The following is a 20526-nucleotide window of genomic DNA, read 5'->3' as shown; positions in this document are numbered from 1 at the left end:
ATTGTCTGTTTCCAGCCCCATCACAAACTGACAAGGTACCACAATTGCTTAAAAGTAAATAAATCATTCTGAAATAATATATCTGAAATATTAAAAATAATAACAATAATAATAATAATAATAATAATAATAATAATAATAATAATAATATAATTGGCTTATTCAATCATATAAAATTTAGTATTTCCATTATTTACTTGGACATAATTTAGCTGGTTATGATACTCTATATTTGGAGTTTTTAAACATAATAAATTTTTTGTTTGTTTGTTGTATTGTCTTTTTAACTGTAAGCACCTCTAAATGTCTTTATAAAGCCTTGCCTAGTTTTTTTACTGGACCCACCCTTTGGTCACTGCACCCGAGACCTAACTATACAAATGTTTGCATGAGTGAATTTCTACCCTCTACCCGAGAGGAGCTGAGAAGTTCTGCTATAGTGCCATCTGCTGTACAAGAAAGCATCCATTATTTTGAATGCAACATGCCTTTAACTCACAGCATCAGAGATGACTGTATTTACTATACAAAGCTGATTACCAAGTCTAACAACACTTGATGATAGTTTTTACTTGTAAAGTTTGGCAAAATAATATCAAATTTTCTCCATAATCATGCTCCTGTCGTATTGTTTCATTGCTCATTATAATGTTTTGCTGATAAACAAGTCTCACATGAGTCTGAGCTGAATAAGGGTGTGTAAGAGCAGGAAGAAGAAAACCACCCATAGGGACACAGGAATGGCAGGATGAACAAACACTGAAAAAAATTTTTTCAATAGATTGATTATGACTAAACACGGACAAGCTAAAACGCACTTGGAATAAAATGTAAAATAAATAGGCCTATGCTATGATCACAAGTCTTGATCAGAGATTCCACGGATTCTTTTCATATTATTACCAGATAATAAAAGCAGTGTTGCAAGCTGAACATCGAGCAATATCTGTATTTTGAACACAACTGAAACTTAAAATCTGAATGATTAAATTAGCCATGTACAGTATGGACATACAAAGTCGTAAATTCGGATATTACGAATGGTAACAGCTGCCTTGCCTTTCAGCACCTTGGACAGCCCCCCCGACTAACACAGTTCCTCGATCGCAATGTTTACAAAAAGTAACAGATAGGAAAATGCCAGAAAATCAGTTTGTCGTCAAAAGTAAACAAAAGAAACAATACATGACATGTTTACAAAATTGTTTTTCAATGTCTTCATTTTTCATCTAAATAAACATCCATTCATTATAAGCGATCACAGGAAGCAAGAAAGGACATATAGTAAAACTAGTGAAATAAAGCCATACCTGATGTAGATTTTCTAAGAGGAAAAGTCATGTTTATAGGTCAAAAAAAGCGAAGACAATGTGCGAAAAGACAAAGAACAGTCCAGCGATGTTTCAGTGCGAGCAGGAAGATGTTTGCAAAGTTTTAACTATATTAAAAGAAGTCTCAAAGGAACAAGATGAGAAGCCATCGAGGCGGGGCCTGCTGCATTCGGAGATCATTAACGGACATTAGTGACATGCCATTAGGACTTCTAAAGCGCTCATTAAAGATTCATTGGGGAAGCGTTGTGGATCCGGCGAGCGCAGGGGCGTGCGTTCACTAAAACTGCGGCGCTCTGGCTCAAAACTGGCAGAGAGCAATCAAGCTATGAGCACAAACTGGGCTTTCTGCTCAGGAGGAGCCTCCTCTCTTCTGTTCTCCTACTCGCCTCTCACGTTACACACAAACGACTGTAAAGTGATCCGTTAATGCGCCGCATAAACCAGTTACACTGGAGCGGCCACTTTGCGCTCAAACACATCAGTGGACAATAACAGCTCTATCAATCAACCCAACCTGTCACTCAACCAGCAGTCCTTTAAAACCGTCTATTATTATTATTATTATTATTATTATTATGATTATTATTATTATTATTATTATTATTATTATTATTATTATTATTATTATTATTATCGCTACTACTATAAATATCGATGCAATAGCATGTGCTGACTTTTGTTTTATAACCACTAGATGGCACGAAAGAATCATATACAGTATATTAAACTTTTTCCTCTACGTTAATTTTTTTTCTTCACACAGAAAATTATACAATAACAATTTTCATGCAGAGAGCGCAAAAAAAGGCTTGTTGCTTTTGAAAAGATTTACTGTTATCTTAGCTTTCTTGTTAGATGATTCAGAAATTTAAAAGAATGTAATGGTTTAGGTCTGCAAGAACAATGTTAAAGAAGTTTATTCTTAACTAAAATTGCACATATTAAATATTTAGCTAAAACAAAAAAAAACAAAAAATTCTTAGTAGAAAGTAAAACTGAGAATTTGATTTTCACATTTCAAAGAGATGTCAGGAATCATACCACAAAAATGGCCAACATTTCTCTAGAGATTCTTAATATATTTACAATAGGAAGGTAAATAAAACAATATCAGATGCAATTTACATAAAAGTCGAAAAGAACCTTGAGAATCACCAAAGTGCAATTTTATTACAGATTTCTTATATTTATTATAAATAAAACATATTTGAGGCAGAGCCCACACCAGATAAAGTCATCTACATTAGTGCTCACTGTATTTCTCTCTCAATAGACAACCTTGTGTAGAAAGAGAGAATGGACACTTCTGTTATTTGATGTTTCTGTAAAGGATAATTTACCAATAAGTTTTTCAAGGACACAAAGATTTAACAATCCGAGTGAAGTAGTTACCTTGTCCCATAATAAACATAATACACCCAAAGGCACTGCCTCCAAAAATGACAGAAACATATTTATCAACTTCACATTCCTCCCAAATGGACAAATGTGTCACATCACATGAATAACAATGCGAGAAATAATGTTAGCATATAGGATATAGGGACAGGTGTGGAGAACAGAAGTGAGAATGTTATCTTTCATGAAATAATTAAACATACACTAGACGGATTGCACTAGAAGATTTATATGTGCTTTTTAAGCATCCCAGTTTACATTTAGTGTCCACTGCTGTTATAATAGCCTTCACTCTAGAATTTGAAGTGTGGTTGTGGAGATTTGTGCTCATTCGGGCACAAGGGGTATTGGTAAAGTCACAAGGGGCATTAGTAAAGTCAGATATAGATGTATGTATGTGTGTGTGTGTGTGTGTGTGTGTGTGTGTGTGTGTGTGTGTGTGTGTGTGTGTGTGTGTGTGTGTGTGTGTCTTACATGCTATGTTACAATATATGTCATGTTGAAATAGACAAAATGTAAAAATTCCTTGAATGTTGACTATTCTAGTATTCCAAACATTTGCATATGAATGTTAAATCAAACAATTGCATTATCCAAACAATTGCATTACTTAATAAAACATGGTTTTAAAACTGTTAACCACAGGCTTGGCTTGAATGTGAAGTGTCTTTTGTACAAATACCTGGTAATGCCCTGGGACCACAAAATAATAATGTATAAAAATGTGTGCATTAAATTAACCCTGTGCTTCACTGTGCTTCACTGTGCTTCACTGTGCAGCCAGACCTACAGTCATACTGCTCTTATAGAATTTTAATCAACACCTTTTGACGAATCAGATTGTAGCTTTATACCAAGCTGCAAGTTAACTTTGCCAAGCACCTGCACCCTTTCCCGGGTGCCAGGCCGGCGTGATGACCATCACATTTTCACTCTTCTGGAAAGGCTTTCCCCTAGATTTTAGAGCATAGCTTTGAGGATTTCAGAAGTATGGACAGGTATTCATGTCATGTTATAAGTCCCTCGCACCTTTTAGCTGCATCACGTATAAGGCAAAATGCTGCTGTAAAACTAGAGCTCAGATTTTCTCTCCAAAATTTAATATCAACTTCTTAACTTTATTAAGTCACATTATGAAAGCTTTTGCATACATTATCTGATTGTGGACAGATTTAAAGAAACACAAACATTTAGATTAAATGAATATTAAAAAGTATCTGCCACAAAACATCTGAAGATCTCAGTCCTGTTTTTTTCTCTAATTAAGATGAATCATTTGCTGTACTTATATAGTCCCTGCCAGGGATCACTGCTGTGGTAGTATAAAGGGGATCTACACTGTAGAGCACTGGCTAGCAGTGCCATAGCAATGGTGAAGGTTGTCATAGAGACTGTGTCTTTATGTGAGAAGGGAGAACATGTGTATTTGTGCATGTTAGCTGGTGCAGGGGTACTGGGACTGAAGAGATAAAGATCAACTGTCTGATTTGAAGCAATTAACAAAATTCGGTTATCAAGCATCCTGTTGTTACATTACAATAGAGCAGTAGCATTAAAGTCAGGAGAAGAGATTAGCCTGAAATAAATGACAAGAGAGAAAAAAATAAATAAAAAGGAGCTGACAGAAAACACTGACATGTGACAGGGCTAATAATAAGAACAAAACAGAAGACAATGGAGTAAGAAGGAGCTTCATGAAATTAATAATTCCACTGTTCCACATTGTCAGTTTGCTGGTTTTGGAAATCATAATCATAAAATAGTTAACACACAGGCTGCACTGGGAAGGACAGAAGGGGTGATCAGGGTGAACTCAAGTGCAGAGTGAAACTGGCAGATGAATTTATGTACCTTCCTTAGCCAAACATCAGCAGCTATATTCATATCTCAATAGATTTCTGGGTTACAGCTTTACCTTGTACTAGTACTTTTGTAGTTGGATCCCCTGTGGCATCTCAGCCACACTAAAGATAATTATAGAAGCTGCTGTCACACAGAGCAGCATCTATAGTCTGAATGACTTATGACCTCTTAAACACTTTTCATTTATACTAGTTCTTACTTCAGGTTCCTTTCTGAATGACTTGCACTTTTATTGATTTGGATCTGGTGTGCCATTCAGAACTCCTGCCCTGTGGGATCGATGCATACACCTGTGCTCTTTTTCATGAGCGTTAACCTGCACTGGTGACTGTGAAATGGTCCATACAGTGCAGCTCCATGCTGGAGCCTACATGAACAAAATGAGTTGTGTAAGAACTGCTCTTATTGCACATGCCAGCATGAGGCACGGTTCTCCACAGAGACTTTTTAGTCTTTTTCCCAACATGGTTTACATTCAAAGGGTTGATGCATTATGCCTGGACCAATGCCTATTGTAGATTTGAAATTTAGCCTATCACAGCTAATGTAGTAAAAATAAATAAAACACAGCATTTCTTGCATGATAAATGAGACTAAAATGAAAGTATATCTAATGGGTTTCTATGTCATAAACATGTTCTATTCTGATGAAAATTTAAAGCTGTTAATGTGCTTCATGACTGATTTCACCTAGTCTAGCAGAAAAGAAGTGGACAGAGAGTTGGCATGTTCAGTAATGCAGGCCTGTGAATGGGGCCACAAGCTTGGTGTGCTGAAGCTAGCCCAGATCCAGACTGTTTCTGGGTTGCCAGTCTACCCTACTTTACCTTTATGGGCCAAGGGAAGGACAGGAATACTGAGAAAGAACATGTCCCACTTACCAAGACCCAACCTGATGGACCCTGGAATGGCCAATTAAATGTAATGCAATAAACTACTATTACCAATAGTACCTAAGATAATATTTCTTTCTAGCTAAGTGATATTGACAGCAAGTCTAGAATTATTAAGTATAAAGTGTACATTGTGTTTCTATTGGCAGACATTTCCTTTTTTTTTCTTTCAAGTAGCATAAGATGGTAAGTGAAACATTTATGGTGAGGATCCTTAGCATGAAAGTGGCTAGGCCTGTATAATTTACTTAGGGGTCCATCCCATCTCAAGACACTCTGGATCACTTCCTCTAGCAGAAAGATCACACAGCTGCCAACAGGAAGATCTACAACAGGCATTTGTGAGTCTATTTATATTTATACAGATACATATTCTATCATATAGTCATAATAATATGCATATCAATGAATAGATGCAAATGTAGAAATAGTATTTAAAGTGTCTGCCAACTCATACTCATAACTAGTATCAACTATCTACTAAAAAAAAGAATAGTGTTGTTTTTTAGCTGGGATGTTCACTAATTTCATTTCTTTCTGGCCAATATGAGAAATGTAACTGAGGAGACATCAGGCGTTGAAAATGTTAGTTTTATTTATAATTAAACTGTCATTAGGCATAGTATATCAAGAGTGAAAAGTTTGGATCCTGAGTTCAAGTTACTATCTTTGTTTAGTTACACATGTGCTCACATGTATGTGTGGTTTTCTTAAGATTCTCTGGATTCTCTGATTCTCTTCTTATCTCATGTCCCTCATTATGATAATTTCATTCAAACTGTCACTAAAAACTTTGTGTAAGTGTTTTTTTTATTGCATTTATGGGCAAAAATAAAGAGAAAAAGAAAGAAGAGAAAAACAGGGCTAAGTTTATAAGACACTCCTTATCCTAAAGTGACAACCATTAACGCAGCCAACAGTCAACACATTTAGCACTGATTCAGTGGACTGCAGTGTGGTTTCTACCACACTTAGCAACTGCAATGTCACACATCCAAAAATAACTTAAATCGCAACCACGTTGCCCTTACCACTCAAAAATAGATGGGGCCATTTTGTGAGCTGATAATCTCACTAGTATTATTGTGAATGCTCATATATGAAATCTATTAAGGAGAACATGCAGTTTTCAATTCGGCTGTTAACACCTAGCTTCCATTATGAGGTATCGGGTGTTTCTTTCTTTCTTAGTAGCATTGTTTGGAATTGCTTTCTGTGTATGCTGAAAAGCTTTTTTTTTTGTGCAAACAATGAATGCAGTAATCAACTTTTAAGACAGGTCTGAGCAATAAGTGGCTTTGTTTTCATAGAACACAGAGCAAACACCGTAACCCAAACTCCTGAACCTCCTACTCAAAACAGTATTAAAGAGTGATCAGTGGCACTCACATCTTCACGCTGATGTACCTGCCCTTAGTCTCTTTGGTCATTACACCTTATTTCCTTTATCCTTTGTCAATATTTAATTATGATTTATCTTCAGTACAAATAGGGCCACCTGCTTCCCAGTTATAAGAAAGAAGAAGGGGATGTAAGGGGCCAAAGGGGACACCTTGGTAAAAAATACAGTGTCACAATAGATAAAATCTCTCATCTCTATTAAGGGATGTAGCATAAAGAAACAAATAACATCATGTGCTGTTAAAGAAACAGTGATTATGTTTTTGAGGATGACAGCAAATAAATATATTTTTTCTAGGAAGCCATTATCTATAGTTTTGGGTTTATATTATTCCACCCTTCCCTTCTTCTCAGTTTCTCCCTTTATATATATATTTTTAAATCCACTCTGTATGTGAAGAAAGAATTTGGCTTGAGTGACACAAAGCCTGGTACATCAAAGGTAAATGTATAATTTGATTTATATTTACTCCCCCATTCTGTGGCCTACTTCATCATTTCAGCCAAACAAAGCAATCTTTTTGCTGCAGACACTCTGATTTCTAAAACCAATAAAGTAATATTCTGTGCACACTGATGAGGTTATAACAGAAAAAAAAATCCATGCAGCTAGAAATGAAAACCAGTAAGAATGTCATTCAGTTAGCAAAAAAATCAGCATGACCTTTTAAGCCAAGTAAAAGGCTTTGATGGCCTAAACCTCATTAGAAAAGATATGAATCTATGACTTTGAAAAGCATGCCGCATCCTGAACTGGACTCCATTGAGGCTACTGAAGTCAATTTTAAGTTTAGGATTTTGCATACAAGCTAGTCTAAGAAGATAGTATGATTATAGCTTGTTCTAAAGCATTATATTTCACTGGTTTACTTGCTTGAACAGCCTGGACTGGGTTCCTATTTTGGGTCAGAGATGGTCATCTGAGCCTATTTTAAAAACAGTAAAAGCATTAAACCAGAATGAGTCACGGAAATGTCACATTTATCATAATGTCGCTCTTATTCATGGTTGTCTATTTGCTGCAAAGAGTGAGACTTTGGTGATGTCTACTGCTATCTACTATTGTAGACTTCCTGTGTAGTTGTACACATGCTCACATACTCACAGACACTAAAACAGACACAACCCTCACACGCACCTTAATATCCTTCCGGATATGTAATATATAATTATAAATATTATAATTATAACTAATTAATGCTATTTATTCATGTAATTGTAACTGTAGCTGCAGTAAATAAAATAAAAAAAAACATTGTCTTTTAAATATTTTTTGAAAATGTAAAGCTTTTTTTTTTTTTTTTAAGAACAAGTTGTGGAAACAGTCAAATATACCCACAAGGTCAAATCTGTCCTATTCCTATCCATGCTGAACTTGTGGTCCCTACCAAAATTAAAACACTAAAACATCCATGCGCTCTCTTTACACTCACATGCACCCACACAGCTCTTTTACATCCTGTAACATTTTATAAGCTGCTAAGTTCTTGTCACCAATTTCGTTTGATAAAAAATGACTACAGTATGAAAGCTGATTAGGAATCTAAGCATGTTATGTGTCTATCCTTTTCAGTTTGAAAAGTTGCTGGGAATATATTTATCATTGCTTTTGGAAACAAGGGAGGCTTCTGATAATAACTAAATTTAAGCAAGAAGATTCCAAATCCAACTATTTGTGTTTGCCACTGTTTCTTAAAAGGGTTTAGTATAAAAAAAGATTCAGATAACAGCGCTATTTACACGAGAGTTCTATTCTGGGATAAAATGTAAGAAAAAAATCCTGCCTTTAACAGAAGACAGAAAAGCACATCTATTGAAAACTTTACGAGCCCATATTTTATTATATTATTATTCTCACATCTCAAGTTTTATGTATGTAATACTGAAAGTAATAAGTTGTGTGCACACAGGTATAAACAGCTAGAAACAGCTGAAAGATCTCTCGAAATAAATTATTAAGAGTTTTGGAAAACAAATAAAACAAACTTACTTTGCCCCAAATCTCATACAGTGTTCCAAATCGCATACAGGAAATAATGTCAGAATAAAAGGGGGACTTTCTTATTTTACAAGTTAGTTAATTGTAAAAGCATGAAAAATGGTTTTATGAAAAAAATATCTTTGTATTAGGTATATAACGAATATGTAATATGTTATAATAATTAAAAATAAATTTAATAAAACAGTGTTTTAAATAAAGTATAAGAGATTTGATGGGACCACCAGGTAACAAAGGCCAGTGTGTTAGCTTTATTTTTCCAGTCAAACAGCACCTATTTATTAATCAGTTAATCTTTGCTTTTTATGGCTTTCAGACTATTGGATGACTTCTGCTTAGTTCCAATCAAGACATACACCTACATTAGCCTGTATAAGATTTGAAACCCCTGTCATGAAGCGAAAAAATTCCCTATCTTTATTGTTGCATCATTCATTACAGAGTTCTACACTGTTTCTGCAAGCAACATCAGCACAAGGAGACTTCTTGCTACTGGAATGCACAGTTCCACAAGTGAAGTTTTGTCTCAGCATACAGCAGAAGCAATTTAAACTACTATGTACCTTTAACTTTGTGGCATAATGGATAAGACCCTTTCCTCTTCCAGCATGAAGGCATCGCTTGATGAGTTTCGGTTTGAAAAAAATTCACACAGCCCAGAGCCTAATTGGAAACCTTTGATATAATAAAACATTAATTGAAAGCCAGGCCTTCTCATTCTACATCAGTGCCTGACTTAAATATTCTTTTAACCTTTTTCAAATTCTTGTAGAATGCCTACCCAGAAAAGAAGTTATAACCACAAACACATTAATGTCCACACATTCATAAAAGTTTTAAGGTCAAGATCCCATATTCATTTGGCCCTGAAGTGTATATTGTGGTAATAAAAACATATTTTTCAGTGTTTTTGGTGTTACTCTTTTCACTGAGTAAATTATAACAAAATCACCATGATGCCAGTGACTCTATGATGTGATTTACCCAAAGAAGGTTCTCAGGTCTGAAATAATAATGAAATCGATTCTTTCTTTTAGGAACAGTTCCAAAGCACTACAAACTGTGTTTGCAAAAGCAGCTGGACTGCTTTGAAAAATCCCCCTACTGAATATTTAGTGTTTGTATGTAAATTTGCTGTAATCACTCACTGAACCCAGTCAGCCATGCAGTGGCTTTCTCTAATGTTTTACCTCATTTGTCTGTCTGAATGTCTCTTTCTATCAGTCACTCATTTAGTTACACTTAAAAAAAAAATGATGATCCCTTGCTTTACTCACAAAATAAACGTGAAACAGGATATGACACTAAAAGAGTCATCTTTAGACGCTTACACACATGGATTAGAGCCAAGGTTTGTACTTAGATAAATGTGCTTCAAATGGAGTTCAGCACTTGCACTTATGCTTATACGCAATGTCTTTTTAACACATTATATTACAATAATGACTTGGCTGACATAAAACTGTACTGGGGTTGCTACAAATCTTCAAGACTGACAAAACAAATTACTTAAGCAAGTTACTAAGTGAATGAGGATTTGTGAAAAAAAAAAAAAAAAAATTGTAAATAATATTCTGTGACTTACACTTTCATAGTCTTCTTCTAACCAATGTCTCCCTGTATCTTCTGGAATCAGCCAGCCCTGCAGAGGAGTATCTATATATAGCTTTCTGAGAAGTATATAACACTGTACAATTATTGGTCCTGATTGTCTTAATGTATAGCAACAGGCAGATTTACATATAAAAAGAAAAAGCATATTTTGTATTATGTAAAGACAGACAGACAGTGTTTCTCACTGCTGAACATATCCTGTATTGTATTGCAATCCTGAACACCAGGGGAGATAAGAGTAATGAAATACATTTTGTCCAGTTTGTACTATAGAAGATTCTGCAAAGTTTCAGATCTCCTGCAGTTAAATACATCTACCTATCTAGCACAATCATATATTAGACCATAGCAGCTTGTGAAAGCAATAGCTTAGGAGTTAACTGTGTAAACTAGCTAGAGAGATTAAGGTTATTTTATAATCAGTAGTTGAAACACTTTCCTTCAGTTTCACATTCTCTATCTAAACCTTACAACAAAAGCCGTTGTTAAAAAAAAAACACATACGCTCTTGCCTCCAGATCAACAAATCTAACTTATCAGTCATCTGAACAGTATTTTTTTAAACTTCCTCACTGGCCAGTGCTATTCATATTGGCAGCCAAGAAATAGTAGGCATAGTTAATGACCTTTTGTCCTTCTAATTAATTTTTTTTTCCATAGTGGTATTTGCTCTGTGGTACAAATGCCTCTCAAGCAAAAATGCAAATTGATGTTAATTACAAAGCCTTTGAATTTTAATATATCTCTAGTATGAAAATCCAGGGACAGGTTTAGTTACAGATTCATTCATATTCATTTTTTTTTTTTTTTTTTTTTTCATATTACTGGACACTTGTTTTCTTGCAACATTGAGAAGTTTAATCCAGTTTGTATGTGTTTCCTTATCTATATCAGGAGGTCTTAAAAAGTTTTACAGCATTTTGCAGCCCTTTTGGACTTCTTTAACTGTCAACAAACTCTACAGACCTATTGGACAGACCAGATCTAACTAAATATTATCCCATATTTAATTTGTGTTCGATATTTCTTTTGGCTATTCCTAAGCTTCTCACTGGAAGAACAGATTAGTTAAAAGTTTATTTACAGGCATACTTATATCACAAACTTTCTGGCTATGCTTTGTGGACCTTACTGTAGTTTGATAAACAACTAATCGAGATATACTATGAGAATGTAATACTGTAAATCAACAGATAAATTTGACTCTGGATATGCAGGTAAAAATTTAATCATACCAATAAAGATGCACCGCTAAAACAATAGAATGGGAAAGGTCAGAAGACATAAGAGTAACATGGATTACTTAGTTATATAGGTACATGAATTTCATGTATTACAAAAGTTCTTTCATTAAATTATTAGCCATCTTTCCTATAAATCAGACAGCATTTCATACAACTTTACACAGAATATTAAAAATAACAAGGATTAGGGTTCTTAATACTTTCTCTCTTAGGGAAATCTTAAATAACCTTTGACAGGTTTAGATCATTAGTCTCTATTAGGTTGAAAGCAGTATAATAGCCAGTGTGTATCTTGGACTGTGGCATAAAGATGTTAATGTTAAATGTCTTTTCTGCCTCCTGACATTCCTCACATATTCTTCCCACAGGCTGGCAGCTGAGGTGATGCTCAAAACTGTACAAATCACTGGTGACAAGGGCACAGTGTGCCCTAACTGCTGCATCAGACACAGCTTTACATGAGCTCCTAGACCCTGAGCCCAAATGTCTGAGTGACTTTTAGCCTTGCTATGCTTGCTGTGCTAGAATGTGCTTTTTTATACTATGCATACCAGCGCTGTTTTTACAACCCATGCTCTTTATATATTTGTTTATGCCCATACAGATGGGTGTGGATGGGTTTGTATGAGTCGGATGTCAATTGTGTGTCACCACACTATCCAGCCAGTGATTATACACACTTAGTTATACACATACATATGCTATGACTCTTTGGAGAGCAACTTTAATCAAAACAGATATACAACAGACATAAGTCAACTGCTCCAAAGGCTAAAAAGACCTTCGACTTTCAAGTGAACACTTACAGTAAGATTAAGAGAGAGCAGCAGAGGAAGTGGCACTGCTTACACAGGATCTATGGATCTGCGAAGCTCTTAAGTATCGATTGTCACTCGAATGAACTATCGCTTTCACTCTTTTTTGGCTTCTCAGTCTGTCAGATGAAGGCTTTTAGCTTTTTTTGGATTTACTTACACCAAGTGCGAAGAGGAATTAAATAGCTCTTCCCAGCCTCTCGCTCTCCCTTCACCAACAGAATGTGTGAATAAAAGATCATGTGCAGCCAGTGTGGTTCCCTTTCTCGCTTTTTATCTCTTTTTTTCACCAGGGACAGGGAGTGTGAAACAGATTGATGAATAATAGGACCAGCTGAGAACATGTGGGGAGATGACTCAGGGTAACAGACTAAATGAAACACAAGAGTGCACATGGGAGGAGTATTACTGAGTGAGAAAAGAGGAAAAAGAAAAGAGAAATCTTTTCTGCATTTTTTTTTCCATAAATATATTTGAATAATGTGATTAAAAAAATGTTATATGTTAATGTTAATAATGTTAAAATCTATGAATTAAAAAAAAGGCTTAATTGATGAATAGATAAAACACTTGTATCACTTCTATTACAGCCTATAATTATTAGGCCTGAGAAGAATTCTAAAGGGCGAGCCACGAAAAAGTAGTCCATCAGACAGACAGATAGTCGGCAAACAGAGAGCAAGGGGCTGCGGCCTCCTCCGAAGTGCGTAGCAACGATATTGGAAGCGGGCTACTTTGTCGTGGCCCACCCTGCATTGTCTTTACCCTTGACATCAGTTATTTTGAGAAAATTATAATTCATTCAATTTATGTGTTTTTTATCTGTTTGCTCTGTAATCCCACCTGTAAATTTCTCCTGCTGTTCTTCTGCATTTACAGTGAGGAAAATAAGTATTTGAACACCCTGCTATTTTGCATGTTCTCCCACTTAGAAATCATGGAGGGGTCTGAAATTGTCATCGTAGGTGCATGTCCACTGTGAGAGACATAATCTAAAAAAAAAAATTCCAGAAATTACAATGTATTTTTTTACTATTTATTTGTATGATACAGCTGCAAATAAATATTTGAACACCTGAGAAAGTCAATGTTAATATTTGGTACAGTAGCCTTTGTTTGCAATTACAGAGGTCAAACGTTTCCTGTAGTTTTTCACCAGGTTTGCACACACTGCAGGAGGGATTTTGGCCCATACCTCCACACAGATCTTCTCTAGATCAGTCAGGTTTCTGGCCTGTCGCTTAGAAACACGGAGTTTGAGCTCCCTCCAAAGATTCTCTATTGGGTTTAGGTCTGGAGACTGGCTAGGCCACGCCAGAACCTTGATATGCTTCTTACAGAACCACTCCTTGGTTATCCTGGCTGTGTGCTTCGGGTCATTGTCATGTTGGAAGACCCAGCCTCGATCCATCTTCAATGCTCTAACTGAGGGAAGGAGGTTGTTCCCCAAAATCTCGCAATACATGGCCCCGGTCATCCTCTCCTTAATACAGTGCAGTCGCCCTGTCCCATGTGCAGAAATACACCCCCAAAGCATGATGCTACCACCCCCATGCTTCACAGTAGGGATGGTGTTCTTGGGATGGTACTCATCATTCTTCTTCCTCCAAACACGTTTAGTGGAATTATGACCCAAAAGTTCTTTTTTGGTCTCATCTGACCACATGACTTTCTCCCATGACTCCTCTGGATCATCCAAATGGTCATTGGCAAACTTAAGACGTGCCTGGACATGTGCTGGTTTAAGCAGGGGAACCTTCCGTGCCATGCATGATTTCAAACCATGACGTCTTAGTGTATTACCAACAGTAACCTTGGAAACGGTGGTTCCAGCTCTTTTTAGGTCATTGACCAGCTCCTTCCGTGTAGTTCTGGGCTGATTTCTCACCTTCCTTAGGATCATTGAGACCCCACGAGGTGAGATCTTGCATGGAGCCCCAGTCCGAGGGCGATTGACAGTCATGTTTAGCTTCTTCCATTTTCTAATGATTGCGCCAACAGTGGACCTTTTTTTCACCAAGCTGCTTGGCAATTTCCCTGTAGCCCTTTCCAGCCTTGTGGAGGTGTACAATTTTGTCTCTAGTGTCTTTGGACAGCTCTTTGGTCTTGGCTATATTAGTAGTTGGATTCTTACTGATTGTATGGGGTGGACAGGTGTCTTTATGAAGCTAACGACCTCAAACAGGTGCATCTAATTTAGGATAATAAATGTATTGGAGGTGGACATTTTAAAGGCAGACTAACAGGTCTTTAAGGGTCAGAATTCTAGCTGATAGACAGGTGTTCAAATACTTATTTGCATACAAATAAATAGTTTAAAAATCATATATTGTGATTTCTGGATTTTTTTTTTTTATTATGTCTCTCACAGTGGACATGCACCTACGATGACAATTTCAGACCCCTCCATGATTTCTAAGTGGGAGAACTTACAAAATAGCAGGGTGTTCAAATACTTATTTTCCTCACTGTATAACGTGTCATCTACAGGCTTTATATAAGCTGTTTCTTCACTCATCTATTGTTTCAATGCACCTGCACTGCAGCATAAATTCATCATGAAGAAGCCAGCATCTTTATTGTTAATGTATAGGCAGCTTTTTAAATGGCAGGACTAATTTTCTACAGATTATTAAGTCATGGTGGATCACTGCATCAGTTTCACTAACTTGAATTCCTATTTAAGCATGTCATACCTATGAGACATAGATACCCTGTTAACAGTAATTAATTAGGTAGCTTATGAGTATTAATTGATTTTAAAATATTCTGTCAATGCATCTTAATTTTGTATACTGCATTTGTGTGTGTGTGTGTGTGTGTGTGTGTGTGTGTGTGTGTGTGTGTGTGTGTGTGTGTGTGTGTGTGTGTGTGTGTGTGTGTGTGTACAGTATGTGTATGTGTCAGCTCCTTAGAGAGGTCAAAACCCAACCTTAACTAAACTCATTGTAAATAACTCTTTACACTTCAGCTAATGCACAACTGGCTGCAGAGGGTAAGTAAAGATCTGTAAATGGAAAAGAAAAAATCTGTAGAACAACTCCTAGACCCGTGGGAACTGTTTCATCACCTAATTTTGCACACTCATGCTAAAAAGAATAAAAGTCAATGTGTTTAAATAAAAAAGAATAGAAATCCAATGCCATGTAGCTTATAATATGGGTTATATAAGATAAATAGACTTATAGTGCACTGGAAAGGAAGTGTAAATGGCTGTGCGTTAGAAAGTGGGTCAGTGTAGAAAGTGCTGGGTAAATTCGTTAGTGCTAGAGATGCTTCATATGATCCCTGGGGAAATGAAACAGGGCTTTTCAGTTTTCCCTCATAGTTTTAGACTCATGACACTTTTGCAGAAGTTTAGTATTGTTTTGGTCATGCCTGTATCTATTTTTCTTCATTATGAAAGGACATGCTTGGATCTCAGCTCCCTGCTTGCACTGAATCTGCTGACATGACTAAGAGCCTCTGTCTCTATTCCACTACCATCTGGCCTGCTACTGAGCTCATGTGCCTTATTTCATTCTTATTACATTGCCACAGTCAAACTCTCTATTTGTCTTTCCACTAAAAAGAGCTTTGAGGTTTGATATTATAATCATGACAATTAAATTTGATAAGTGGTGGATGTGATAAGTGAGAATGCCAAAAGTGGAAAAATGTTAAATGAGCATAAGCATGCAATTTATTAAAGAATGTGGAAATGATGTAAGAAACCACAAGAAACAAAACAATCTGAAACATTAACTCATAATAACAAACCTGACAATGAGCAAAAACCAATGGCAAGAGACATCATCCCAACGACAGAGATTGCAGTAAATGGTAAGTTTACAATCTTAAAACAGGAAAAAGTGTGTGATCAGTGACATTTAATCAAGACATTGAGCTTAAAAATGCAGTCTGTCCATAATTTTAACATTACTATTGCAAATTGTCATTGGTGACTTTACAGCCAATTATACTGGTAGAGTATAAGTATAATTCCTAGATTTTAATGTTTTTAATATACGGCATATATATGCCATACTGTATGTATCAGTTTGATGATTGATCTCGCTCCATCTTCTGATAGTGGTGTCTGGAAGTGTGTTTGTTTATTCTATGTGTATGTCTGTGTTTATCTGACCTTTATGCTGACTTTTAAGTTGTAATGCTAGCTGTTGACTTTAAGCACCTATAATGCAAAAGGACATTATGTTTTGTCTAGCAAATGTAATGAAGAGGTGTTGGATTGGTAACTGGATTGCAAGTGAAGATGCTGAACTTATTGCAGATGTTACAGCTAATGTGAACAGAAGAGATTAACAACCGACTGTAACCTAATTATAGAATCCTGATCCAAATAATGTTATTTGTATGTGGTTATTGTCAAAGCCTGCAAAATTGTGTAAGATTGTTAATTGAATGGTGCTCTATAGATAACATTGAACAGTGGTCCAAAACCCATGAAATTTGGACGCACCCCCGCAGCCCCTATGGTACCTTAGTGAATTAATCTAGACATTATGTCATTTTAATACAATAATGTGTTTTAAACATTTTTATGATTTTTTTTTTTTTTATTAAAAACATAGTTTAAATTGTTATTCCTTACGTGCTTAACATTCAGTCCCGCTGCAGATTCCGGCAAATTTTGAGATAATCCGCAACTTGCTGTTAGTTAGGTTCCAAATGAGAACCCGCATATTTTACCATGCTGTGATACTGATGCAAAGTGACCACCAGCAAAGCAAAATTTATACACAACACTTTCTGAATGATTAATGCTTATTATAGTGGTACATTAATGCACCAGAAGGTTTGCAGTCAGACTAAAGAACTATATTGGGAGTATTACCTATAAACCAACTTTCTGTATTGCCAATGCAAATATACACACATTCGGTGCAGAATTAAGCCTTGTTTCAAATTAAACATAAGCACTGTGGTTCTATATGTCAGCACCTTTGTCATGACACTTTTGAGATGTCACTGATGTCATTGTTTTAAAAGACATTAGGGACATGTGGACTTCTGATGTTTGGGAATGTAACAAGAGAGCATCTGGGACAGCACTGACGACTTCATTTTATATTAGCTGTATTTGCTTTGACAGTAACATTGGAAAATCAGAAACTAGTGTCATTTCTCATTGAAATGTTTGTGCTGGTTATATGAGAATGAGAGATAATGGTTTCAAAGCAATGACAAATAAAACATCCTTATGAGGCAAATGAAGTTCATACAGTGATTACCACAAAAAAATATATATATTAGATTACACTGGCAAATTGAAATAATGTGACTGTGTGTGAAAAGTGAGATGTAATGGTAAAGAGATACAAAGAGAAAGAGCTGGGGTTACAGTATGCTGATGTGGACTTTGGGTCTGCAAGAAGCTGGATTAACAGTCCTTGCGTATGTGTCAGGATGTGTGTGTCTAGCTAGAAAATATATATTAAGGAATCAGTAACACAGGCATATTCTATTTGTGGAAGCACAACCTTATGCCTTTATGTGCCCATGAAATAAACAGTATGAAGCTACTGTGAATATACTGCTTGCTTGCCTGAGGTTGAGACCCCGTGCTCAGACGTGCATCAGTCTTCACAATCTTAATGACACCCTCAAGAACGTTACGTAAGATGCATGCATCTTGGGTTGGAAATTTAGTCACGTCTGAGAGCAGCCACAGTTAAACTGAATAATAGATCTGTAGCCTCTCACTGACATGCAGCCTGATCCACAAAATGATATGTTTAAAAAAAAAAAAACTGAAAGAATGATGCACGCATCAGTGATTCCCTGCAAATCATCACCAACAGTAATACAGGTAAGAGAACTCATTAAATATTTAATAAACAGTTTTTTAAGCTAAATGGTTAGTCACTCTATATTTTCATTTCACATAATGAAAAGTGTATTTTCAGGTGATTTCTATTATAAACTGTGAAGGCTTACCCAGAGGCCTGAAATGTCTGAAAAAGAAAACACTTTCACACTCACTCTTAAACTCTATAGATCTCCAAAGCATACAAAAGTAAACACATAAAAGAGGTCACCTTTTTTGGCCATTTGGGAACATGCATGACCTCAGCCACATGCCTATCCTGTGTTCTAAGCCATCGCAACATTCAAAGACATGAGCAAACCCTCATGCATCTGCAAGCACTGCGAGTAACAGGATACAGGGATAGGAGGGACAAAAACCCTCCTGCCTTTCAGAAGTTCTGAAGACAAGCATGAATGTGCTACATTACACTGTATGCATCTACAATAAGAGAGTCTTAAGGAATGAGATATTTCATGGCAGAGATAACTAGCAGCCATCAGGTAGAAGGAAGAGAAAGAATATAAGCAAGAGAAGAAAATCAGGGCCAAGATGGTCAGGCAATATAAATAAAAGAAAACAGAGAGCTAAAAAACTCTTTAATTGTAACAATATTAACAGGGTGTCTGCATGTACCCTTAAGTAAAACTTTAGATTTACATTTTTATGTCATAATCAGGTAACTTTTATAACCCTTTAAGCCATTTTAACCCCTTAAATTGCCTGGGAGTCAGTTGCTCACATTCCTAGCTCACATTCGTATATACTTTACTAATAGTTTTACAGTAGTTACAATAAAATAAAATAAAAATAGCTCTTAAATAATGTTTTACAATTTATTGATACTTTATATACTTTAAAATAAACAGACTGCTGCAAATTGTATAGCAAGTAACTGTAATTACCAGACTGCATGTGACAGTATTGTACTCTATACTGTTTACATTTTTTACTTTCAATTTCAATTCAACTTTATTTGTAGAGCAAATTTGACAATAGAATTAAATAGATTGCAATTATTTTAGCATCATAAATCAGTCCCTATAGGTTTATCCCTAATGAGCATGCTAGTGGCAAAAGTGGCAAAGAAAAAGACAGTATGAGAAATAAACTATTAGAGAAACTAGACTCAGAATGGAAGCCATCCTCATCTGGGTGACACTGAATGTTTATTCATTATAGTTTCAGCAGTGATGAGGTGTCCATCAGTTGCTCATTGATGGACACTAGTATGAAAAACTATTAATGGCAATTGTAGCCACAAGCCATGGTAGCACCTTTCAGAACAGGCTCAACTATACTTTTAACTTGTATGACAGCTTAGAAGTCATGCAATTTGCAAAACAGTACAAAAATAAGAATTCATCCTAACCCTTAATTTGCAGACACCCTGAAGGCAGCTATAGATTTTTTTTTGGTTGCTTGCTGTTCATCAGCAGTGGCAGAATTGGAAAAGAAGCAGTGTTATGTGACCCCTATGATTCTCTCTGGCTTTTTTTGTGCATGCATTTTATGAAAACCACAATCCTAAGGCTTACATTTGCCCAAAAGAATGTGGCTGTAATGGACATACACGCAATAGACACAAGAGACAAGGCATCCTTTAAGACACTGCAGGCTTGAAGCCCTTACTACACAAAAACATACAAATGCAACACAGCGGGGGTTCAGATATTTCTTTTAAAGAAACAGCCTAAAAAAAACTTAGGATATTTGAAAAGGTGATGCATATTTAGGAAGCAAAAAAGAAGACAACAAAAATCCATGGATTGTTTACGGACAAACCTTCAGGCTCTGCGTTCTCTTTGAGGACAGCTTGCTTCAGCGGGCAGCAGAAGATTTCGTGACACTTAGCACGAAAGGGGGAGCCTTTACTCCTTATATCCGCTGAATGGATGGAATCCTGCCGCAACATAATGTACTCCTGGGTACCTGGGGCAGCGTCATCCTGGACTGCGGCCGGGCCGCAACAAAATGAACGCAGGGTTAGAGAAGGGGAGAGAAAAGCGCTTAAAGCAACAAAACCAATCTCAACACAACAATAGAAGGAAACCAAAAACAAACAAAGAAAAAAGGATGAGAAAGAAGCAAACCAGGTAAACACAGTATTATAAGCAACAATAGGAAGTACAACAAAACACACAGCTTGCTTTTAG

General features: G+C 36.1%; 1 protein-coding gene across 7 annotated transcripts in view; it reads right to left on the bottom strand.

The window, feature by feature from the left end:
* The window catches only part of fgf13a (fibroblast growth factor 13a), a 114320-nt gene that overhangs the window by 34422 nt on the left and 59372 nt on the right, over positions 1-20526 (bottom strand). For 2 of the 7 annotated variants that reach the window (XM_083560518.1, XM_083560517.1), the window contains exon 3: positions 20156-20323. The exons of 2 other annotated variants lie outside the window; for them this stretch is intronic. In XM_083560518.1, coding sequence (XP_083416644.1) covers positions 20156-20323 — 168 coding nt within the window. Of the gene's footprint in view, positions 1-1310; positions 1804-20155; positions 20516-20526 lie in introns of those variants that run through there. 3 more of the 7 variants (XM_083560521.1, XM_083560520.1, XM_083560524.1) reach the window with 3 other exon arrangements.

Source organism: Silurus aristotelis, assembly GCF_946808225.1.
Source record: "Silurus aristotelis genome assembly, chromosome: 14".
NCBI classification, from domain to species: Eukaryota; Metazoa; Chordata; class Actinopteri; order Siluriformes; family Siluridae; genus Silurus; species Silurus aristotelis.
The sequence above is the reverse complement of the archived record's forward strand: the minus strand, read 5'-3'. Positions and strand labels throughout refer to the sequence as shown.